General features: G+C 35.3%; 1 protein-coding gene across 4 annotated transcripts; it reads left to right on the top strand.

Moving 5' to 3' along the window:
- Positions 1 to 1,243: 1,243 nt before the first annotated feature.
- Positions 1,244 to 23,547, top strand: LOC137925223 (lysine-specific demethylase phf2-like). 4 transcript variants are annotated; one of them, XM_068768633.1, is made up of 23 exons: positions 1,244 to 1,380; positions 1,833 to 1,918; positions 4,155 to 4,337; positions 5,610 to 5,722; positions 6,173 to 6,309; positions 6,480 to 6,678; positions 7,550 to 7,645; positions 8,142 to 8,287; positions 8,631 to 8,757; positions 10,018 to 10,152; positions 10,618 to 10,737; positions 12,322 to 12,686; positions 13,684 to 13,916; positions 14,467 to 14,621; positions 14,991 to 15,131; positions 15,973 to 16,159; positions 16,687 to 16,807; positions 17,452 to 17,571; positions 18,237 to 18,355; positions 19,954 to 20,059; positions 20,718 to 20,883; positions 22,177 to 22,264; positions 22,798 to 23,547. In XM_068768633.1, exons 1-23 carry the CDS (start codon positions 1,280 to 1,282, stop codon positions 22,875 to 22,877), a joined length of 3,324 nt encoding a protein of 1,107 aa, XP_068624734.1. In that variant the 5' UTR covers positions 1,244 to 1,279; the 3' UTR covers positions 22,878 to 23,547. The 4 variants fall into 4 exon arrangements, with proteins under 4 accessions (XP_068624734.1, XP_068624736.1, XP_068624732.1 ...); XM_068768635.1 differs by having other exon boundaries at positions 22,177 to 22,252; XM_068768631.1 differs by having other exon boundaries at positions 1,280 to 1,380; positions 8,586 to 8,757.
- The last annotated feature ends 2,380 nt before the right edge of the window (positions 23,548 to 25,927 follow it).

Below are 25,927 nucleotides of genomic sequence, written 5' to 3' on the forward strand. Positions count from 1 at the left end.
TTATTTATTTAAATAGCTAAATTAAAAAAAAAACTGTCATTCATTTAAAACTAGAAGTAAAAAAGTTTTCGTCAACATAAAGTTGATTCATCCCTTTTGGGACAAGAACGTTTTTCTATAATAAATCTCCAGGGATTCAACTTCCAGTTTAACCGCGAAAAAACTCAGCTTGTGTTAAGATATATTATATAATAATATAAAGAATATTTAGGAGATAAATATGCCAGTCGTTAGTATTATGCTGACTTTCACCTGGCAAATAGATAATGTATAATGGGAAAACATTTTAAAATAAGACTTAGAAGATGGGCTTGGTTGCCAGCCCACAGAGACAGACAAGAAAAGCAGTGGAATTACAAAAAACGATTTTAATTTAATAGTTTCGTGTAATTGTATTTTCGTTGTAATTTTAATACTACTTTTAAATAAAATTTTAATTAAAAAAAAACATGTAAAAAACAAACATACTTCACCTTTTTGCATTTTTTTGGCAATCTTAGGTAATAGAAAAAATAATATTATATTTTATCAGGCGTTTCAATACATTTAAACGTAAAATTATCAAAATTTGTAAATCGTGTTTATTTACATGATGTGTATTACCTACTATTACACAAATATTGTGTTCGTTGGACAGAGTCAAAACAGCGCTCTTCAAACCACACTAATGTGAGCAAGTAAAAAAGATAGATGAAATGTAGGTAGTAACAAATGTATTTAAAGAAAAAAAAGTGAAAATTTAAAACAATGTATTAGAAAATAACGAATGTTTGTTTCATAAATTTATTATGTAATTTACGTTAAATATTAATGTCTAAGGAAATGAATATTTCTTATATTATTAGTTTAAATTTTTAATAAAACAGTTTTTCTCTTAGGGTTATAAAATAGTACTAGCCACATTTTTTACTAAAGTTTAAACGCATGCATACGTGGATATCACTAACAACTAGTGTAAATGGTCCAATTTATAATATTAATTATGTCCAGGGAATAGTAAAAAGGAAAGTTTTCTAAGTAATTAGCAATACTGGCAAAATGATAATTTTATTGTAATATTTAACTAGGCGTTACATTTATTATAAAGTTTAAATTGTTAAACAGAACACTGCTTATAAAATGCGAACAAAGTGTAATTTGAAAATTTTGTTTATTTAGACAACGTAATATTTGTATCAAATTCTTGTTTTTGGTCAATAAATAATTTACTATTTTTTTATGTATGGCCACCCCAAAGCGACGTGGAGAAAGAAACACATATAGTTTATTCGCCATTAAAATGGCGTCATCGAAGGAAACCTATTGTTTGTGTGGTCAGCCGTACAATATCGGGCAGTTTATGATCGAATGTGATTGTTGTCGCGAATGGTTTCACGGCAGGTAAACCCAAAAATATATAAAGTTTCGGGTTAAAGCTTGTTTGTGTGTGAAAAAAATGTGTTCACAACATTACGGATTTGCTGTTCGGCCACCATCATACACATAATTGTTTTAAAGGAATTTACTATTATTTATTTACTTTAAAGTACTTTACGTTATCACTTTGTGGACGAATTTGAAAGTTTTTAATTTCTCATCAATGTACTCAGTTGTATATTGTTTTACTTTTTGTTTACATATGCGGTCACCATGGACGTTACAAGTGCATTATTTATAATTTCCTTTGTGTTTCAGTTAATTTACTATTAATTATTCATCCGGTTTAATAAACTTTCTGTTAGTTTACAATAAACAGTGTTTAGTTTTTGTAATATTCAGATATTTATGGAAACAGCAACGGTATGAAAAAGGTTTTTGTGCGTTGTATATAACTGGTAATTATTTGCTTCTAGCTGCGTGGATGTAAAGATATATCATTCGGACGATATAGACAAGTATCATTGTCCAAAATGCGCCCAAACTTACGGACCTTCTGTGTGTAAGTATTTCTGCATTCTTATGTAGTTGTATCTAGTTATAAATAACCAATATCAAGGATATGTTTTTAGCTTCAAATTCAATGTTATCTAAAATAATTTATAGGCTAAAACATCTGATTGTTAAATTTAATTAATTTAGTTTTATTTGTTTACTATAAAACATTGATATTTATTATTATTTTTTAACTACCTCAATATGCATATGTTAAAAAACTTTGAATATTATTAAAGATTTATTTACAAATGTAAATATATTTCAGAAAATACAGGTACAAAAATACAACCTGTTACATTAACAATTTTTTGTAGCAGAAAACCCTTGTATAATTTCCATAAATTCAAATAATCACTATTATGGCAATGAATATATTATTTACTTCAATCATATGTAGATAAACTTTTAAAAACCCTATATTTTATTTTCACTGCCTTAAAATAGGGTTTATATATAACCTTTTATGTATAAACATAAAATCACCTTCACTCTAGGCTAGTGAAGAGGTGCTCAAGAATTTTTGAAAAGCAAAAGCAGGGCCATGGTTCAAAAATGGTTGAATAACCCCACCCAAGGCCCTCATGGGTCCCTTTGTGTCATGCCACAGATATTATGAGTGATAGTCCATGAAGTTTCCTCACGATCAATCTAAGAGCTTATTAGCCTTTTAATCTGGTGATACTGCATCCTGCCCTTATAAACCAATAGCATCTGCAAATCCTCTTGCATGCCAGTATAAACCAGATCACAAAAAATGTTGACCACTCATTTCCATACAATATCTTAAATTTTAATGATATTACTAATGCTTCTATACAAGTCCATTCCCTGATGTTCACTCAATGTATCTAAATCACTGTTATCAATAAGATGTGATAAAAGAGCAAACAGGCCATTACATAGGTAGTTTGTTTTACCAAAGAATGATGGGTCACAAACATTAGGTGCGGTTTTAGCCAAGCAAGTTAATATAAACAAGTGAATCTGATTATAACTTACAATGTTATTAATTAAACTGTTATTAAGGTAAGAAAAGGATTAATATATAGTTACTTCCACTATGTAGCAGTAGTCATGCAATAAAGTGCACTGCCTGCCAACCCGCTGCTAAATGTGCATGCGGCTTACAATGTGAATTACACAACTACCACAGTTAAATCACTCAACACATGTTTCACCCCTCCATGGGGCATCCTCAGGAGTGATGTTATACAGTGTAACATTGTTTTCCGCATGCGCATTTATCAGCAGTCTGGTGGGTGCACTTTATTGCACAACTACTGCTACATAGCGGAGATAGCTATATATTAGTCCTTTTCCTATTTAGGATGGACTTCTGCAAAGTAACGCCTGAATCTATTAGATGTTATTATGGTGATAAGTTGCTTAATTGAGCCTATAGTCAATAGAATCGCAAGCAATACCTGAATCTGAAGACTGCAGTCTGATGTCATTTGAGTCAAGCACTACTCTATTACTATTGAAAAAGGGAGTTTTGTTTGTTCGACAGACCTTGTCTGTTTTAAGAGACATAAATTTGCATTATTGTACAACAATAGAACTGAGACCATAGATTTGTTCAGAGAGGAGTTGAGTATGGTGTTCAAGGTTAAAGACCCGTGATGCTAGGTTAGGGAGGCCTCCTTACCATGAATTGGTGTTTATTAAATCAAAATTCTTGAATTCTCTTAAGAAACTAAGACTAAAATTATTCTGCGAGTAATTCTGATGTAATACTAGTTAAGAAACTATTAATTTGTTGTATTAAATATTGAATATATAGTTTAAAATAACAACTTTCATTTATTTATTTAAATATTATATCTATGTGAGTATATGTTTATATGTATCCTGTAAGACTTTTTTGCACATCCTTTATTTGCTATAAAGTTTATTGAGTAACTTTCTTTTTTACATAAGATTATGATCCTTTTGTACATCCTCACAATATAAATAATCCTAAAGGTCGAAACTTGTAATTACCCCTTGAACAAGTCACTCTTTATAGTTTAACTAGTTATTAAGTTTCCTCAACAAGTAAAAATAATAATAAATAAAATATAATATAATCAGTATAAAAACTCCTTGTAATATTTTTTTATGATTACAAGGATAGATATATCATAGAGATCAGTTCAATAGTGTTTGAATTAATTGTAAACAAAAATATATCTTTATGTTTATAGATATATTTCAGATATATGTATTATCATTTAAAAAATGTATATTTTGCATTTCAGTGAAAATCCCAACAAACAATCACAGAGCGGACAGGTACGAGTTGAGTGCAGAGACTCGGCCGTCACAAGTTGGATCACCGGCATGGGTGAGAGCACTGGCAGCGAGACCGCTGCGTCCAGCTCCAGCTGCACTGCAAAGAATGAGGGGACACCAGTTCACCGAGGAGTTCATCAAGGACAATGGTAAGGTGTTTGATTTTAATAATCTACTAATGATTTGTGTTAATGAACATTTAGTTTTGTTTTTGTCACTATTGTATAGAAATTACTTGATAATTTTATAAATCTTTTTTTACATTGTTAATGTCAAAAAAAGTAATTAATTTTATGCCTTGAAGAAGCTATTACACTGTAGCACGCACAACTAGCTTGATGAACTTTTGAAAGTGACTTACTGATAAAATAATTATCTGTATTGCATCCATGACCCAGCAGTGGACAAGATTGTAGTGTATGCACACTGTTCCATATCGCAAAAGAAAGATATGAGTGTGAAGTGCAGTTGAAAGAATGGTTGAAAGGTGGCACCAATATCTCCAATATAATAATTATAGTTATTATATAGCTTCTTTATTTCATACTAAACAAATTTGCTATAGTTTACATATTTGAACTCAACTATGTTCTTATTTACTGGTATGAATCCTATTTGGGTAGAAGCTTCCTCCAACCGGTGCCAAGTCTCTCAATTAAAAAATATTAGTTTAGGTATATTGAGATAAAAATGATAATAAAAAATGATTTTAAATGGTATACTAAATGATAACAAAGAATGGGGTGAGGAAAGAGAGGATGTGTGTAAGGATTGTTAATCAAAGGAAAAGAAATTGTGATGAATGAAAGGTGTAGCATTGGAAATAGGGGATGAAAGAGGAGAATGGAAATAAAATAGTAACATTACAAATTATTGCTAAATAAAGTCCCTGTCCCAAATACAATAGAAGGGAAGAGGTCTCCAGTAATGTGGGCCTTAAAATATTACCTATATTAATAAATCCAAATGACCAAAAGGCTGTATAAAAGTGTCCATCACGCACAATCAGATGCAATCGCATTATTCATCTATATGCAGTATGGTAATTTGGAGTAGGGATGAGGAAGTGTTCGCATGAAACTTAATCATAAAAACTGAGTATAGGATAGTTTAGATTGATAAGATAGATAAAGATACCTATTTTTTTACCTACACAACAATGAGACAAAAAACAAAAATTGGGAACAAAAATTCTTAAATTATAAATGTAAATGTAAAACATATAAACAGATGCTAATGTTAGTGGTACATTGATCCTAATAATAAATGAATAATGAGCAAATCAAATGTACTTCATGATCGTCATATTAGTAATGAGATATCCAATAGACCTGGATCCATTCACCACATGGGTGGACATCCTTTGCAACTCTTGTTGCAAGTGCCAATTGTCTATTATAGATATGTATCTCAATTTTCAGGTTTTACCCGTCCCGTCATTTTTCACACACCTGAAGGTCTTGATATGAAGGTTCCAAATCCTGCAACATTCACGGTGCGATCAGTTTTAAGGTTTTGTGGGTCGCAGTTGGAGGTAAGACATACTCATATATATATATATATATATATATATATATATATACTTTTAGTATTAAAATATGCCTGGCTTTCTTTCAATGTATTTATATACCATTCTATGGCTATTTTATAATTTAAAATATTTGGTAATTTACTAGACACACATATAAGCTATAAGTAAAAGGGCATATTTATATATAATTATGCCCTTTTACTTATATTAAGTAGTAGCCATTAGTATATTCATATTGGTGTTTTGGTTCACGTATTTTCCTTTCCAATTTAAGTGAACTTTTTTTACTCTTCATGTTTTATGATATTAACTAGTTTTATCTACCTTTATTAATTGATCTCTGCACCGCTAGTATGGTTAACTGGTAGAGAAAACCTTCAGCATTAACTTCGCTTTTATACATAAAATGGTTAGTGTTTAAATAAATAAATATATAATAATATTATTTCACAGGTGGAGGTGATAGATGTACGTAAACAAAACACAATGCGTATGCCATTAGGTGATTTTGTGGATTATTTTGAAACACCACCAGAACATAGAGATGAGAAGGTCCTAAATGTACTGAGTCTGGAGTTTTCTGAAACTAAGTGAGTATATTTCGTTATAAATTAACTTAAAATTCAACCACGGGAGGATGATCCATAGAGAAATCATCCAAGTAACGTTTATTGTATATAAAATAAATGGTACAAATCTTTGTTCATTAAAACAAAAAATTAGTGAAATTTTTTAAGTGTGCTGGTCAATTTTTTTTCAGTATGGCACCTCTTGTGGAGCCACCAAGCATCGCAAGGACACTGGATTGGGCGGAGCGCGTGTGGCCCGGTGCTGCAGATCGGCCACCGAAGCCCTGCGTCCAGAAGTATTGTCTAATGTCAGCCGCTGGATCCTACACCGACTTCCATATAGACTTTGGAGGCACCAGCGTCTGGTATCATGTGCTTCATGGACGTAAGGTATCTTTAGTTTGTTCGGCAAAAGATATTTTAAAGATTTTAACTAAAATTAGTATGTATAGGTAAATTTTACTAAATAATTTCAAAAAAATTATAGGAGTGACCCATTTATTAATAATTACACATTAACGAAAAAATGTATTAATCTTGCGAAATCGAATCGAAAATAAGGAGAACCGCAGAAGAACCGAGATCACCTATGTAGCTCGAAGTATTGCTTGTCTGAATAAAGAAGAAGCAGAGGCGAGAGAGATCGCTCGTGCCACTGATGTCGAGCTGGTAGACCCAGTACGGGTAGGCCCCCCCACTAGGTAGATACTAAGGCATAGTCAAGGTTGCAGGAAGTTGCTGGATGCAGGCAGCGCAGAACTGGTCATCGTGATGATCTTTGGGGGAGGTGTATGCTTTGCACGTCCATAAGCTGAAAAGAAGAATTTACATTGTAATATGTTACTAAATAAATGTAGTTAATAGTTCTGGCCGACCAATGGTAGCTTGCGACAGGCACGGTTTTAATTCCAGGGATAAAATCTTATTTAATTCACATTTTGTACATTAATTATATTAGATTCACTTATAAACAAGTTTTCAAAGGCTGGGCAGCAGTATCCTCTGCATACTTTATTACCACACTGCGATCAATAACCCCACTGCCAAGCGTGGCGATTCTGGTATATCTACCCATAATTATCTTCGGAGAAGGTCTATGACTTGCAAAGGGCATCTATGAGTAGAAACTACAAAGTGGAAGATAAAAGGTTCTTAAACAGTTTTTACCCATCTCGGTTTTTCTTTGTGACAGGAAATTGTTCATAATATGCCTATAAAATTCCAAATATATAATGTAATGTTTTTTTACACAATCTTGCAGATTTTCTACCTGATACCACCGACGTCCACTAATCTGGCTCTCTACCAGCAATGGACTCCTGCCAATCAACAGAATGAGCGCTTCTTTGGTGATGCGGTGAGTACTAATGTACTACTAAGGCTGGGGTACAAAATCAAATCTGTGTTCTCATAGAACTGCTGTTCTTTAATATTAATGTATTTATTGCAAACAATAATTACAGTAGTATAAATTATGGAAGTCAACATACACATATAAACATTTCTTTGTTGTTTCGAATGGAATGGAATCCATGTATGTTTATGAGTGAACATCTGTATAATGTTTTGGGTTAAATTAAATATGGAATTGACTATGCAGCCGGGGGCCGTTGGTGCCAAAAGCTGTGTGTTTAGAGTGACAATAAAGAACCAGTACACACGGCGGGGATAGACCCATCACAAGGTGAACAGATGAACATAGTCAAGGTCGTGTGATATCCCTGGATGCGGTCAGCGCAACGCCATCTCATTGTGGCAACTTGGAGGGGGGGGGGGGTCTGTGCCTTACAGTGGGTGTCCTATAGTGCCAGTCTCTGAAAAACTGAAAAATCCAATTTAAATACCGATTTCAGGTGGAATGGTACGGCACTGCAGAAGTTTGCGCCGGCGAGACCCTGTTCATCCCAGCCGGCTGGATCCACGCTGTGCTTACGCCTTGTGACTCTCTAGTATTCGGGGGCAACTTCCTCCACTCTTACGCCGTGGAGATGCAGTTGCAGTGAGTTGTGATTCTGTGCTCTGCCTTCTCTGTCTCTTTCTATCTCTGTCTTCATTCATGTTCATTTGTAAATATGTGTTTACCTATACAATATTTTTCAAAGGTAAGCATTTGCTAATATTTTTAGATCAGTTATTCTAATAAAAGGTTTTATTTATATGTAATATGAGCAATAGCGAATTTAAATTTATCTCTGTACAATTTATGAACTACTACTCTGTCATCTAACTCTGTCTCTTCTAATCTCCTTTTCATCGGTGACTCTAAAAAAATAAATCCTTTAATAACTCTTTTCCAGGATCTACGAAATCGAGAGTCGTGTAGAAACACCACTTTTTTCCAGATCGTATGAGATCGAGGGTCGCGCGGAGACGCCCACCATGCTACGATATCCACTGTTTGAAGCGATGCACTGGTACGCTGGGGCACATTTCCTCTCCATGCTTAGGAGGCACAATGAGGAGTCACTGGTGAGTTACAGCTCTTTCAATTTCATCCTTATTTCAAGCCACAGAACGTCCACTGCTAGAACTATGTCCTGTTTCAATAATCTCTATGATTTTATTGAAAATTAATGATGGAAGCCTTTGCAAATAGATTTTTTTCTCATTCTTATATAATTTTTTCAACACTCGTTGATTTTTTTTATTTCCATAGTCGTCGCTCATCCTTTACAATATCTTTCATTCCTTTCCTCCTTCCGTTCTTTAAATTTTCGCACATTCTGTAGCTTTTTTTTATACATTTAAAGATTTTTACATTGTTTTTGATACTTTGGATACTCAATTTTATAATACATGTCGGCGGTTGGGATCCGTTCCGGATCCACCGTCAAATTTATCCATCTTGTACGGATAATCTCTATGGGCGTGGTTAAGCCTTAACTTGAAATAAAACTAAACATCACAGTGACAATGCAAATTAACGCGGATTAAATTTCGGTAGAAGGTAAGCGCCGCTGTTCCGCGCTACGTTGAATCTCGAACTACCCCCTCAACGTCGCTGCACGGTGGTTGTAACGTTTCGCTAGAGTAGGAACTTCCGATCAGTTCCACTCTCGTTCACTTCCGGAAGGAACGTTCCATTCTCTTGTACTAGATAGCGCCATGGACCCGTTGTTATACTATATCACAATTTTAATCACAATATTTACCATATTAGGTATCCTCTTACCGTGCCTTACTTTCTATGTCTTGTTTTTTCGAGTTACCTTTACTATTTTTCCGCAGTTTTGTAAGAAAATGCGGCGATATTCCTCGTCTCTCATCAAGGAGACTTTATTTTCATCCCAACCTCCAGCTTAATCACAGTCGGCTCTGGCTTGTTTGAACACGGAATAGCGAGTGATTACGTGCATCTCTGTCTGGTCAACCGCTGGGGACTTCTCGTAGTTGAATTCATCCAGTGTGACGGTGTCACAAGTCATCATCAAGGATCTAGTCTGAAATTGATATACTGAATGAGAGTTGCCGATGATACAATCTTATATAATTCACACTTTGTGAATAAATTACATAGGATTAACACTAGTCATAAACGAGATTATAACAGATGGGAACCATGTCCTCTGCTCACCATAATACCATGCCATGACGATTATGGTATATCCCCCCTTAGATATCTTTGGAGGGGCTTATACCTTGCAGTGAACGTCTATGACCTGTAAACGATGTTATGGGTATTTGACAATTTTTTTGTAAATTAACTTTTATGATTTATTTCCTTTGCAGGATGAAGAGTTTACACCTAGTGAGATGGGGCTGAGTGCCAGCACGGGTCCAGCCGGCGCTGCGCCCCCGGCGTTGGTGCTCCGCGGTGCACGGATCCTGGCAGCTGCACTCAAGGAGTGGCATGCTCTCAAAGCGGTCAGTTCATCAACAAACCTTAATTTTTTATAAACAATTAAATTTAAATTAATCATAGTCAAGTTTTAATTATATTTACAAATAATTATATCATATGGTTTACCTGTATAGGGTAATGATGTTGACATCGATATATATATATATCGATGTCAACATCATTATATATATATATATACAAAATTATTAATATACATATGTGATTTATATATAAATAATCACATCACAATCATCATGTGTACGTATATATATATATATATATATATATATATATATATATATATATATATGTATTATATATATAAAGGAGCAGCTGTTGAGTTTTGCTTGACTCTTCTCAAATCAACATTCAAAGCCGGTGGTAACTTATTACTTATTATGTAATGGTCGAAAATTCAAAAAAGTGTACATGACTTGAATAAAGATATACTGAACTCAAATAATAATATTTTATTTAAATCGATACAGACGGACGCGGCAAAACGGGATAATGTACCAAAGTGTCTTAACTCCGGACAACTTGTGAGAGAACTCTCCAAGGAGCTCAGGACTCTGGAGAAGAGAAATATCAGCGCAAGTAAGGATAAGGTGAGGAATGTTGGTTTAATTTTTAACTTAGTTTTAAGTACATTGGTTTAGTCGATATCTCAATCAACCATTAAAAACAGTTATACAACAACACATTGATCTTTAGAAAGAGACAATCAGCTAATTTCGGCTTCGTAGAGCGTTATCTCTGTCGCACGACTGACAAAACTTCACATAGGTAGTGCCAATTGTCTCTTTCCAAAGGTCTATTTGTGATATTTATTGCCGGGCACTGTATATATGGGCGAGAACTAGGTAAAACTTATAACACGCGATGCGGACTGGGTGTGTGCATATAGACATATTCCAACTGTTTTGTGTGCCGCGGTCGCGCGCCTTTTACGGTCCGCTGGCCAGCTCCGTCGAATGCGGTCGAGCCTTTTTCTGCCGCGTTCAAACGATTGGTGCGGTTGATGCTGTGAGCGGCATTGACACGGCGCCACTGTTATACAGATAATTAAATTTATCGATATTAAAACTGACAATTCGATGTGATATCTATTTAAGGGCTAACACAAAGAAAATAGATTTATAGTTATTGAAACGTGTATAAAGACAGACAGTTTTTATACTTAAACATTGACGATTGAAGACAATATCCATTTGAGAGTTAAATGTAAACAAGAACTAATTGTTAAACTTAAATATCAGAGGTGATCAACCTGCGGCTCTGAAGAATTAATTGTGGCTCTTGATATATCCTAGCTTATTTCTCATTTTTGTCATTACATTTGGGAAAAAATATCGTGAAAATTAAACACTGGCCAGTATTAACAAACTATCGTCTGAAAAGATGATAATTACTGTCAACAATTATTTTATACCACCGCCATCACCAAGTACACCAAATTTTTAAGAAATATCATAAAAATTAAATAAATTAGTTTATTATTTAAATTCAATACACTTACTGTAGTAATTATGTTTTCAATAAATATAATTTCTGTAATTTTTGACTATCTTCTTGTGTACCTGATGTAGTTACATATTTAATTGCGGCTTGAGAAAAAATATTATTTTTGAAAAATTACTCCTACTTATGAGCTTGCCCATTTCTGTTATATATATTACTGCAGATTTATTTTCAATATCGGCAAAATCGATCATATACCTTCCTACGGTTCCAGCTAAAATGGTTTCTTTATGTGCAACAACTACACTTTTCTCTTTACTCCTTTCTCCTACTTCTGCCTACATCTCAATTATAGTTTGTGGCCAGTACATACTATTTTAAAAAAGTAAGGCGAAATTGTCATTTAAAACTACCAAGCATTAGGGAGAACAGTAATTTATATCATAGGTTGGTAGAACTGTCTATAATAGTGTTTTTTAAATATTATTATACCATGCTCCACCTTGAAATTCGTATTTTCTCATATGGAACATATATATTTTTTTTATTAAAGCGAAAAGGCTAAAGAATCAAATTGCCCCCTTGTGGGGTATGAACCATACATTTTGAAATACTGGTTGATAGCATTTGCCATGCACCTGTTTGTCATAAGTTTTAATTATTTCTCAAATATTACTTTCAAAATGGGAACTATATACAATACAAATCTAACTTATAATACTCAATTGCAGGATTTCAAACCAAAAAATCATTCACCAAATAAAAATTCAAAGAAGCAACCGTCGTCCCAGAAGAAGTCACTGAAACTAACCCTACCGAAACCGATAATGCACATGGCTCAGAACGGAGAATACCCCGAGGAGAAAGTGTATGCTGATAAATTCTACATAGATAACAAAGAAGTGGTATTCCAAGAGACTAGATATGTGAACAGTGATGTTAAGTATGCCAATGGATTGCCCGAAGCCAAATATATCATTGAGAATAAGGAACTGCCAGAGAAGTACACATACCAGAGCTACGAAGAGCAAGGATATCAAGATGGGAATGGATATGTGGAGAGAGTAGAGAAGAAGTCTTTGAAGGTCAAAATGAGGTAAGAATTTATATGACATTTGGGTGGATAAGGTGGACCATCGATATAAAGTTCCTTTTAGGGAGGAAGTTTCTTGAGAAGGAAGTTCCTCCTGGGAGGCCTATGCCTTGCTATGAGCATACATCAGCTGATATGATGATAATACTTTTAGGAGTCGAAGGAAGTAAGGCGATGAATGAACAGAAATAAGTATGATAGAAAGAATGATAGAAAATTGTAAAACGAAAGAATAGGAAAGATAGATCATGTGAAGAATGTTAGAAGAGTACAGAAATAAAAGGAATAGAATTGAAAAGTTCATTAAAGCATATCAAACCCTGTCCTACAAGAAAGGGACTACGAGAGGTCCATAATAACGGGGCCTATTATAAAAATACCTCAGTACTTCAGCTCCTTTGCACGGAGGAGTCAAAATCAGGAAAAGGTTGAAGTTGCCGGTAACGACAAAAAGGATAGAAGATGGTCACCTAGTCGCTAGACCAATGGATACTGTAACACCACCATGCACGGCTCATAAAACTCTTCAAAAAGAGAGCCTGGAGAAAAATGGTAGTAAAGACAGACATGACGGGCCATGATTCACCGTCATGGGGAAATAACCTATTATACCATTATACTCTTTTAAGTACTTATAAATTCGCCAGGCTTATCTAAACCAGTATTTCCCAAACTTTTTTGTAACATATCTCACCTTAAAATCTTACATCCCTTATGTAAAATAATTTGTTTTATATATTAAAGCGAAAGGGTTAAACTGGTGTCGATTCTATTTTCGAATTGCCCCTCTTAACTAACAATTGGCCACTCTGTGGGGCGTGGGTCCGCCGCCACCCTGTGGAGTGTCGGCCCGCCACTTTGTGGGTGTGGGCCCGCCACTCTTTGGGGTGTGGGTCACATGTGACCACTGGTCTAGATTCTTTGTCATAAATAATCAGTGATATTCAATATGTATAAATAATTTATGTTCCAATGAGAAATTCACACTGAAACTTTTCAGCAATTCCCCCTCATCATCAAGAGACGAAGCGCCACCACCTTACAGCCTTCCTGAGCACTCAATATTGAAGTCACATCTTATCAGATCAGAACGGCCCAGCTTGAAGCCTATACAGCAGTGGACCATATCGAAGAAGGACATCGGAGACTACCATGAAGAGCAGATCCTCTTCACCAATGAGAACCTGCAGACTAACATCAGGATCGAGGGACAAGATTTAAATTATGGACCAGGTAATTACATTTTTTAATATAATGTTTATTAAGTCCAGATCTTGGGTTCAGTTTCTATTCCAACAAGACCCTTTGTATGTATTATATATATAAAATCGCCACAGATAATAAGAAGAGGAATATATGTTACATATCGTACTACCTATCTCCTATTACTATTTCTCTCTGTATATCTCCCAATGAAGGACTTCCAAATAAATTCAGTAGAATAGATAGAATTACTATTGAGAAAGTTTTTTTATACCATTCTTTTATTTTATTTTTATTTATTTTTTACATATTCCCCATGTCATGTCTAAAGCATAGACTTTACTTACATATTGGGTGTAAAAAAAATTCACTTTTTTTTCCTCCTTTCTTCATATTTTTCATAAAATTTTTCATTCTCCACCTTTTTCATCTTTCACACGCCTAATTTCCCTCATCTCTATATTCATGGTTACATTTGGTACCTATATCACAGCATATTTATTTATTTATTTTGATATTACACCATTATTATATAAACAAAATGTCTATATAATCTGTTTACAAACGTGACATGTTACAGGCATGTACTCTGCGGAGGACATTCAGCAAGACTACCAGTATTCAGAAGGTGCTAAACCCGGTTCGTACCAGCCGGAATTCGCGTACCAGGCCGAACTGCCCTATGCGACCGAGTATCATCGGTACGATGATGCAGTCACAGTACCAGTTCATCAGGTAAAACTGGTTAATTTACACCAAAACACATCCATCTTAACCGTGGATGCACAGACCGCGGCCCGCCGGTCGAATACTGGTGGCCCGCCGACAGCACAAATATTACTCTCGTACATTCGAAAAATATTGAATTCTATTCCAGAATAAAACCAAAAAAAATTAATTACCTATACTTCTGGCGGCCGGCCCGCCATCAGTTTATGATTTGCCCGGGTGGCCCTTAGTCTTAATAAGTCTGCGCAACCATGATCTTAACACATAAGTGGGAATTGTCTGAAGAGAGTTAATATAGTGCTCTTTCAACCACACTTTTGGCATGTGAAAGGGACAAATGATTCTTTACTGTGAAATAAATGTATTTATATCCAGGGCGCCACGTACAGCACGACGTCAGAGCATGTGGAAGGGTATCAGGGTCAAGCTGAACACGACGCTCACGACCCCCACCACCACAACTCGCTGCCGTCGTACGACGCGGCCATCGCCCACCAGTACGCAGCCACAACATATGTAAGCTTATTATGTGACAATTCCACGATATTCTCAAGTGATCTAGAAATATGTTTGTTTAATGGAATCAGGCGTTACCATGCAGAAGTCCATCCTAAGTAAGAAAAGGACCAATATTTAGCCACTTCCGCACATGCAGTGGTAGTCATGCAACAAAGTGCACCGCCCGCCAGCCCGCTGATAAATGCGTATGCGGCAAACAATGCGAATCACACAACTGACACAATAATGTAAAGTAAATACGTAAATATAACAATGGAAGGGGAAGAATTAGTTTATTTTATATATACTGCAAGTTATATTATAGTTAATTTTATCTTTTGACATTACATCAAATACATCCTGTGTACCGGTTCGCTGTATTTATTATGTTGGGTGCTAGTGTACTGCTTTGCCGCCGTAGGTGTGGTACGGTAAAAAAACACACTCAGCAACAAAAGAAAAAAAATATTTAAAATAAGACAATATATAGCGTGTACCATCAATTTTTAAAATATTTTTAATGTGTTAATAGTAATAAAAAATATAAAGATTATATATATATAAAGATATATATATATATAAAGATTATATAACGTATCTTTTATTTATTTATTTTCATTTGTTTACATAATTACACATATGGAAGACTGACATATAACGTTATACCTGATACGACTCATGACGTTCATGCAATGTTTTTGTGAACTGTTATTACAGAGATAGATCAAAATTTCTTGGTTGACAACTAAAGTCGACGCTCGGCTGGTGATAAGCACCATATTTAAGTGGTTAATGTCATATTATTATTAAGTTTTCTTAATAATAAATAAATAAAAACCTTTGTGTGGTTATGTATCAGGTATCAGAGAGCAGCAAGCAGGAGGCGCGCGCGGCGCCGGCGGTGCGACGCTCGGAGCGTGCGGTGCGGCGGCGCGTGTCTAGCACATACGACTACGAGGACGGCGACCTGTTCATCGACGATGCGCCCGCGCCGCGCCGCCGTAGGCCGCCGCCCAAGCACAGGGCCCCGCCCTCCGCGCTCCCCAGTAAGCTATGCTCACATTCCCCAGCAAGCTTAGCTTATACTCCCCATTAAGCTAAATTCACGCTCCACAGTAAGCTGACACTGCAGTATAATCGCCACTGCTCACAAATAAGTTCCCAGAGAATGGGCAGCACCATGCTCATCGAACCATAATACCACATTGCGATCGCCAACCCGCCTGTCATGTTAAGTGATTATAGTATATCCCCCCATGAATATCTTTCGGGGAGGCCTTTGTCTTGAAATGGGCGTCGATGAGCTGAAATGACATCTGTTACACAATATATAAATATTAAATTCAAGTTCAAAAGATATTTATTCAACATACAATGAATTGCATCTCTCATTGACTTGAAGTTTAGTGTACCATATATTGGTGAACTTGATTCTAATTATTTACTTAAATAACCCGTTATATTATTCTTTAAACTCTTAATAACTCCATATACAACTTATATTGAAAATAATATAGATTGTGGGTAATACGGTGTCTAAGGTTGTATTATATAGGTTGTATATTATCAACAGTAACAAACAACACCAGCACATCAAGCAACTACAGACAGACAAGGCCGGCGCCAGCTAACGGGATTGAATCCCTCATCCAGGCGTCGGTGCTGGCGGAGGAGGAGCAACCAGTCAATGAAACGTGAGTTTTATCAAATAAACCAGTTTTTCCCAACGTTGGGCTCGCATCCCCCAGTGGAAAGTGGACTCGACACGAGTTTAACCCTTTCGTATTAAAATATATATGTTACATAGGTGGACGTAAGAATTTTACAAAGGATAATAAAATATTGAAAATTACTAAAATAGAATGACATATACAAAAGTTTTGTATTTGTTCTAAATTCTTTTTTTTTTAATGGCTCCTTATCTACGGGACTCTTGTATCCTCTGCCATATTGAAGGCATTGACTTTTTTTAAATAGTTTATTCGGTTTCTGTTTTCTTAACAATAGTCTTTCTTCATAATCTCTATTACTCTTCTTCAATTCTTTACATTTTCCGTTACTCTCTTACCATTTTGGTTTTTTACCACACCCTGGTATATCACAGTACAGATTCAATTTTGAATTAGATTTTTTTATTATCACATTTTGTCAATATTAAAAAAAATTAGAATGAAAAATTTCAAGACGTAAAAAAGAGTTTCTTATATCTCGAAGTAAAGAACACTGAATTTCCGTAAAATATTTTTACTATATGGTTCATCAAAATAACGAATTTCTAGAAGTTTCCAATACATATAAAAAATATGACATATAAAGAGTAATAATTTTATATTTACAGAGAGGATGCCGCTGTGGCCGGTATGCTGAGCATTAGCGAGCGGTACGCGGCGCCGTCGCGGACCTTCGGGCTGGCTGCCGACTCCCCGCGCCGCTCCCCCGCCCCCGCGAGGCATGAAAGGTAATGCACACACACATACGCACGCAAACATGCACACGCACCCACAAAAACGTAATGTACACTTTCTCGTTGGAGCTGATTTGCAGACGAAAGTATAGTAAACTTTCGCTTCCTTTACATTTCACTCGCTTTGTCTCTATTTGTTTCTTTCTGTAGTTTACTTTCTTTTTCGCTTTCTTTCTCTGCAACCTAATTTCTCTCGTTCTATTGTTCACTTCTCCTTAAATCAGTTTCTCTCTCTTTCTCTAGCTTACTTTCCTTTTTCTCTAGGTTACTTTCCTCATACTCTAGCTTACTTTCTTCTTTCTCTAGCTTACTTTCCTCATACTCTAGCTTACTTTCCTCTTTCTCTAGCTTACTTTCCTTATACTCTACCTCACTTTCCTCTTACTTTAGTTCACATTCCTTTTTATATAAATCACTGTCACTCATTTTCGCTTTCTTTCTTTTGCTAAAATATATATAATACAGTTTTTGTTGAATCAATCGAGGTTCTTAGTGATAAGAGATGCCCTTTTTATTAACTACGAATCGTAAACCACCATACATGCCGTGTGCATATACAGGATGCTCAGATTTTTGTACTTTATGACCAAATTCCTAATTAAAACTTAAAATAAAGGTTTGACTGATGTTATGTTATTTAAATTTGTTTGTAATTACAGTAGCACACCAACCAACAGCAAGCGGGCGCGGAAGCCCGTGGTGTCGGTGACCAGCGCCGACGAGGATTTCGCGGATGAGGAAGACGTAATCAAGGAGGTGCACAGGGACGAGGAGTATGGTGAGTTTTGTTCATTACCACAGACAAATAATAGTTTATGTAAAGCACTTGGCCTTTATTCTATGCCACCTGAAACATCAGTATACCGTCAAAAAGATTTTAAAATGTTATGATATTTACTTTAATTCGGAGTTCCCCAAACTTTTTTTGTGTCGTAGACCCCTTGCCATGTTTTTCCGTATTGGGTAGACCTACTACTTACCTGATATTGATTTCCTGTAAATTTCTAACTGTAGTGAAGTTTAGTGTTAAAAACTTAAATTAAAAACACATGTTAATTTTATAAACATATATAATAAATTTTTAACTTCATAGGTACTTTTATAAATAATGTAAATGTTTTGATATTATAAGATAGTATGATGTAAGTAAATAGGTACTATCAGTGTATGTGTTGAGATCCACTATCGTGGATCCCCATTTTCATTTCATGGACCCCCAAATTTTTTTTCGCTGAAATAGACCCCTTGCAGGTTGTCATAGACCCCTAGGGGTCGATATAGACCATTTTGGGAATCACACTGCTTTAAACAATATCAGCTATATCAGGTTTGTTTGTTTTGAACATATTTAATATCTGTACCAACTATTTATTAGACCTCACTTGTTACTTCAGTGTAAGTACGGTTTCTTCCAGTGAACTCCGTGATGTTCTATTTATATATTCTTTTAATATCCTTCTTTCTTCTTTATTTTTCTTCTCAATATTTCACATTCCTTTAGCTTACTAGTTTTCTTCTATCTATTACCTCTCTTGCTTCTTTGCACCCAAAATATCAAAGTTTGTTTAATTTTATATTATACTACAATTTAATTCTTGTCTTGTTTATATATGTCCTATTATTCTATCTAATTACATTCTTATAAAGTTTTTATATTTTTTTTAGTTATAATATATAGGTATTTGACATTGGATTTCTAACCAACCCTTAACTGCTTTGTTTACAACCTGTATGACGTCTTTGTTGAATTTTAGGAACAGCATTGCCTTTGTAGCCATTCCCTTGACTTATAAAGTATATATATATATAAATATACACAGCCTCAATCCTATCAGATTGAAATTTAAATTTGGCAATTTGCCCAGTATTCTAATTCTCGTTCAAACTTTCATATTGGTGGGCAGGGTCTTTATTTGCATTATAATTTATACAATTGCTTACACGATATCTTTTAATGCTTTCCATACTTCTTCACTTCCTTCGCCTTTCTTCCAGAGTTATACAATTTTACGTATCTCCAAAAATTTCTGGTGAAACTCTTTTCTCAACAGCTAAGATATGTTTTCCTTCTCTCTCATCTCTACTAATCGAGACTGGTGTTCCGCTCCCGCCAAATACGGGACAGCCTGTGTCTATTAGGCTATTAGATTTATGCTGTAGAAGAAATATAGTTTTAAGAGTACTACCTATCTGTCTTATTCTTCCTCCTTCTATCTAATGATCTCTTTTCTCTTTCTAATTTTACTTCCTGAAATAAATATATATTTAAACCTATTATTAATTCTCGTGTTTTGTAAAAGTTAAGGTCAACTTTCAGAAGTGTTATTTCAACAGGTTTATTATGAATTTAGTTTAAATATATCGATATATTTGTAGTGTACCCGTCTCTTGAGATGAGTTCGGATGAAGATGAGGAGTGGTCGTCGTCGCGGCGGCGGAGGAACTCGCGCAACAGGAACGACGCCAGGACGCGCACCGAGAAGTAAGGATATGATACAAAGAATATTTAAGATAAAAGATAAATATAAAATTCGTTTAACATTGGAACTTTTAAAAGAACTCTTATTTATCGACAATTTTTTTAGTCTATTTTATTTTTGACTCCGCTTCGCAAGGTATTGTAGTTGTGGAGAAGAAGCAGGAAGAAACTCCACAACAACACATGTTTTAATATAGTTTAACACAGATACAGATTTATACATATACACTTTATGAGATATAGCCTAAATAAAATCAAAACAATCAAGCGCCATCACTGCCAAGGATTATTGTCATCTAAATATTTGTTTATTGAATAATATGTTATTATTTAATATTCCATCTATAAAATAATACACGGAATTTAAAAAAATAAACAATTTTAATTCATTCAATAAACAAATGTCTATTGAATAATAAGATTTTTCCGTTAATTAACTTTTATAATGTGTATTGAATTTAGTAGTTTTAATAAAGAATTTGTTTCTGTTTATTACAAATGAATAAGAGACTTTTTTCAGTTGAAAATTTGGTGCAGCCAGTTTGTCAGTGCCTTTGTAAATACACTATGGATATATAACTATTCTTATGGTATTTAAAAAAGTAATTAGCATTGAACTCTAGCTGCAGGTGGATTAATGGTTGTGTATGTCCGTGTTCAGAGATGAGGCGTGGTCGCCGCGTGCTCGTGTCGGTCGCGTGACGCCCCGGCTGCGCGGACCGGCGCGCCCCGCTGTACGTCGCGAGTGCGTGCGTGCAGCGCTGCTGGCTGCCGCGCACAGGCACCCGCACCCACACCCCCACCCCCACGCCCACGCACAGCCGCAGGTATCATACACAACTGAATATCCTCCGCGATTAGTAACGCAGACTCCCACTCCCACGCACAGCGACAGGTATCATCATTGATTGTATCAGTGCAAATCGATGACAGATTCAAGCGTTACCTCGTGGAAGTTCATCCTAATTAAGAAAAATACTTATATATAGCTATTTCCGCTATGCAGCAGTAGTCGTGCAATAAAGTGCACCGCCCCCCAGCCCGCTGATAAATGTGCGTGCAAACAATGCGAAACACAACTACCACTGTTAATCTACTCTACACGTGTTTCACCCCTCCACAAAGCATCCTCAGACCGATCAGTGCGAAACACCGAGTGAACTCTGTCCGTACCACATTGATTGACGAAGGGTTTATTGGTAAACATTTATAATGGTCACAATGGTGTTGACATATCTTGACAAAGGTGAAACCCTAAATTAAGAAAAAAAAATCATCGTTTCATCCATATGCTGGACAGACCTCCCCCATAGATTCGATATAAGACCTCTAAAGGTCGTCTGTTTACCTTCAGGATATCATCATCATTATTTCAGTCGGAAGACTGTCGACTGCTGAACAATTTGAAAGACATTTGAAGTGTGTAAATATTTAATAGTATCAGGCGTTACCTTGCGGAAGTCAAGTAAAAAAAGGAACAATATTTAGCCACTTCCGCACATGAAGTGGTAACACAGAGTGAGACACAGAGAGAGTCTCACTCTTTGTTTGGCACTAATCGGTGTAACATAACTTCTGAAGATGCCCCATGGAGGGGTAAACGCGTGTTGAGTGATTTGACGGTGGCAGTTGTGTAGTTCGCATTGTTTGCCGCATACGCATTTATCAGCTGGCGGGCGGGGGTGCACTTTGTCGAACGACTACCACTGCATGTGCGGAAGTGGCTAAATATTGGTCCTTTTCTTACTTAAGCGTGTAAATATTGACTAACAATATAGTTTGTCGGCCTCTTGGGTGGATGTCCTACTGATAACAAAGCGCAAAGTTAACTCGCCCACCCCCACGCGTGTGCACCTACGCAAGTACCATCGTGATGACATTAAATTGCGTCATCATCATTCACTCATCATCATGGATTTAAACCTCATAGACTAAAAAAAACCTCATAGATTTATAATAGAACTGATTGGTAATGACCTGTATCCAGCGGATTCTGATGGGTAAGAAGACTTGCGCTGAACTTGTCTGGCTACTCCAGAACCTTAAGGTCCCAACAGACACCTGTATTGCACTCTACATGATATGACAACTAAACTTAATCGGACCTTGGTTTATTTCAGAACGCAAAGCGCGCCGTACTGGCGACGAAGAGCAAGCGACCCCCACCACCAGCGCAGAGCGCGACCAATAACAAGAGTAAGTGCGCAGGTATACAACATCATTTACTTAAACTTGCTTAAAAGCCGGCGACACGGCATATATTGTTTTAAGTTAAGAGCAGAACGTTTCTAGTCAAAATCGCGATGTGCCAAGTCACGAGCGCAATGTGCCAAGTCATGAGTGCGATGTGCCAAGTTACGAGCGCAATGTGCAAAGTCATGAGTGCGACGTGCCAAGTCGAGCGCGCGATTTGGCAAAAAAATAAGCATTAGATGAATTAATAACAAAAATCATATTTTCTTTTAAAAAGAATAACCTTAACACTTCGTAGTACCTTTTTTTAGTTTTTTTAGGTTGTTGGTAAAATTTATTTAGTAATTGTATCCTTCATGTGGTTCAATGGCAAGACAAATGCTACATAAAATTGTATTTTTTTTATTATCCTCCGTATCTATGTATATTGTGTTAATTATGTAATGTCGCCCATTGCGATACGAAATTCCTCCAAAATAATATATATATATATATATATAGATATTTATCATGCAGTTATAATATTTTTTTCTATTCTTGTACCACAGATATAAGACTGAAGAAGGGTATGAAGACGGCGAAACAGCGCCTCGGCAAGATCCTCAAACTACACAAAATGATATATTAACGTAGCGGTCACGCAGTGGTCACGAAATGGTAACTCAGTGGTCACGAGGCAATAATGCAGTGATACAAGTGGTGAAGTTTTAATCGCAGACTGTAACGCAGTGGTCACAGGCGGTGACTGACGCAGTGGCCACAGGAAGTGACGCAGTGGCCACAGGAAGTGACTTAGTGGTGACAGTGGTCACAGGCGGCGACGCAGCTGTCAAGAACCTGCGTACTGTGTATTTAGGTGCTTAGTCACACCCGTGCGGTAGGATTTATATTTTATATATGTATTTAGTACACGGACCAATCTATGTTTTTGGACGTTTCACTGCACTGTCCAAATTACTCGGATTTTCACTTTCAAACCACTTTTCCTCGTCACTGTGTTCTCTGTGATTAGCTGGTCTTACTGGCGATGTTGCCTTACCTAGACTCGGTGGCGTCTGGACATCATTAGCTTTAAATATAGTAATACCTGATACAGTGATTTGAGTATTTCTTACACTTGCCCTTACTAAGTTGGGATTATCCCTCTTTCTATCTTACTTCCTCTCCCTCTTAGTTCCTTATTCAAACGGCAGCTTGAGTAAATATTTATAAGACCTCATCTATCAGTTGTTGTCATAACTTAAATATTCAAAGTTGTCATAAAATTTAAAAGTAACTTAAAAGGCGTATCAATGTTATAACTTATGGTTGATATAACAGAAATAACTTCATTTTTTCCTATCAGGGCTCATTTTGTAAATTTTGAACACAAGTTAACAGCACAGATAAATAAGTGCGGAGCCTTTGAAACATTTGCTTGTATGTGATAAGATTTTTTTTCTTTAATTTCTATTGTGATTTGAAATCTAATGCAATACTCTGATTATATTGTTTCGCTTATAATTAATGATGTTTTTATTTTATATGCGTTTTGTGAATTTTTACGAGTTTTTTTTTTATTTGTTTGGTTTGTTCGCTCGGCTCTATCCGTGATTAAAATCAGTATTATTTTGTGTTTAATACTCTCTGCCGGTCACTTTTCGATATATAGCGTGATTATACCGACCGCTACCCATTTGCTTACCTACCGAAACCGCTGTACCGCTCCTTAGGTAACAGGGGTGGAGGGGGAGTATAAGTTGTAGCGTTTCGTGCCTTTCTTCCTCGTCTCCCACCTTCCTGCGCAATGAGACGCGGTATAGCAGTCGTTAATCCTAAAAGAATGGTCGTCAAATTAAAAAAAAACTATTCAGTGTTTTGTTTTTATCATATCTGGTTTATTAAAAATTCCATTGCCAACCAATTTGAAATTTTCAATATTTTCTATAGTTTTTCTTATATTTATAACCGTAATAGTCATGTAAGTTTTTGAATTATCTTTAATGTTGCCATGTCTGCCAGTCAGGTTGGCAACACTGGTTGACCAAGTTTTGGCAGGGCCAGAGCAATCATTAACAAAAAATCGCTTTATAAAATGAATGCAGTAATATTTTGATTTTTTTTTTAAATTAATTTAAAAGATCTGATTTACGTATAAATGAATTAGTGATACTAAACTATATTTCGTAAGGCATATGAGTGGTTTTAGAACTTCACAATTTTCATTAGTAATACAAAGAATATATATATATAAATATATAGAAGACATAAAAACATATGTATTTTCATAGTAATCCTTGACCCCACCTCCCGTATGTCATCTGTAAATATATGATTATATGTGCAGATATATATGCAGCGTATGTTTCATTCGCTTAGTTATTTCAGTTTTTAAGTTTATTTTCTAATGTTGTTTCTTTTTGTTACTGTACATAGAGAGATACTGTGCATTTTGTCTGCAGTCTTGTGAGATGTTAGGTTGAGAACACACTGGGTCGAGTCAATATTTAAGTAGTTTTTTGGTGCGTTATACTCTATGTGCAATATTTAAGGTACTTTGACAAGTCTTGCTTGATGCTAATTTATATATAAGTTTTTTTTATATAAATGTGGACCTTACGCTTTGGATTGTGGTTAAAAACTGAAAAGCCATAATATATTCACCGAACCGAGTTAATATAACGCTTTTTCGTCGCTAGCGAAATGGACAGACGTTATTGAGCGTTACAGTTGTAAAGATGCGTTTACATTTGCAAGGATTATGTATTTAAAATTTATTTATATATAAATAAAACATGGCAAACATTTAATCACCTTTATTAAATTAAGTATTGGTATATGCAATATGATTCAAAAATTTTACTCAAAAACACTATGTGTATACACTTCTAATACTTAGTTCAAGGCATAATGTCTTTGTGTGTGTGTATAAACTTAACCTTACTGTTGTGTAAATGATAAAACCCGACAACGGGTTTGTTGGATTTTACCATATATATGTACCATACCATAAGCAAATAACCCTTTTGAAAATGCACAAGTTTTACTGTATTCCTTAAGGAGTTAACAGGAGTAAATTAAAGAACAAGCCATATCAAAGGCAAGGAAATGACAGATGTAAAGTGAAATTTTGTCTTCATGTAAACACATCCTTGCCTTTTTAGTAACCATTGCGATAAATTGTGGATTTGTGTTAACTTTTTTCTACGAGTACAGTAAAGTTTCGTAATTAATTATTAATATATGCTGATATCATTAATAATTTTATTATAAATTTATTTAATTATATCATATTTATTAGTTTATTATTTTGATGTCAATGGTTAGTGATAATAATTTTAGTTGTGCATGAAAATGAAAGATTATAAATAAGACATGGTCTTAACAACCATATGGCAAGGAGAGATATATCACAAAATATATAAATAGATCTTTTGATGGATATTTATTAAATTCAGTACCTCGGTGTGTTCTCAACCTTACATAGTTTTTGATTATTTTGTTGTTTGCTTGTTCCGATTCAACAAACAGGGTGTACTTTTTCTATGTGAATATTCTGTATTCATTTAGACGAGGCAAAGCGAGGAATAAAATTAAGTTTTAATGTGAGAATATTTGTGCGTTTTATTTTTGGTAGTTTTTCGTGTAAAACTACCAATGTTACCATTTTTTCTATATACCTATACCTTGAACTCGTGA

This window comes from Battus philenor, unplaced genomic scaffold (genome assembly GCF_028537555.1).
Source record: "Battus philenor isolate CCGP_79_NKW_IND1 unplaced genomic scaffold, ilBatPhil1.0.hap1 SCAF_26, whole genome shotgun sequence".
Lineage (NCBI taxonomy): Eukaryota > Metazoa > Arthropoda > Insecta > Lepidoptera > Papilionidae > Battus > Battus philenor.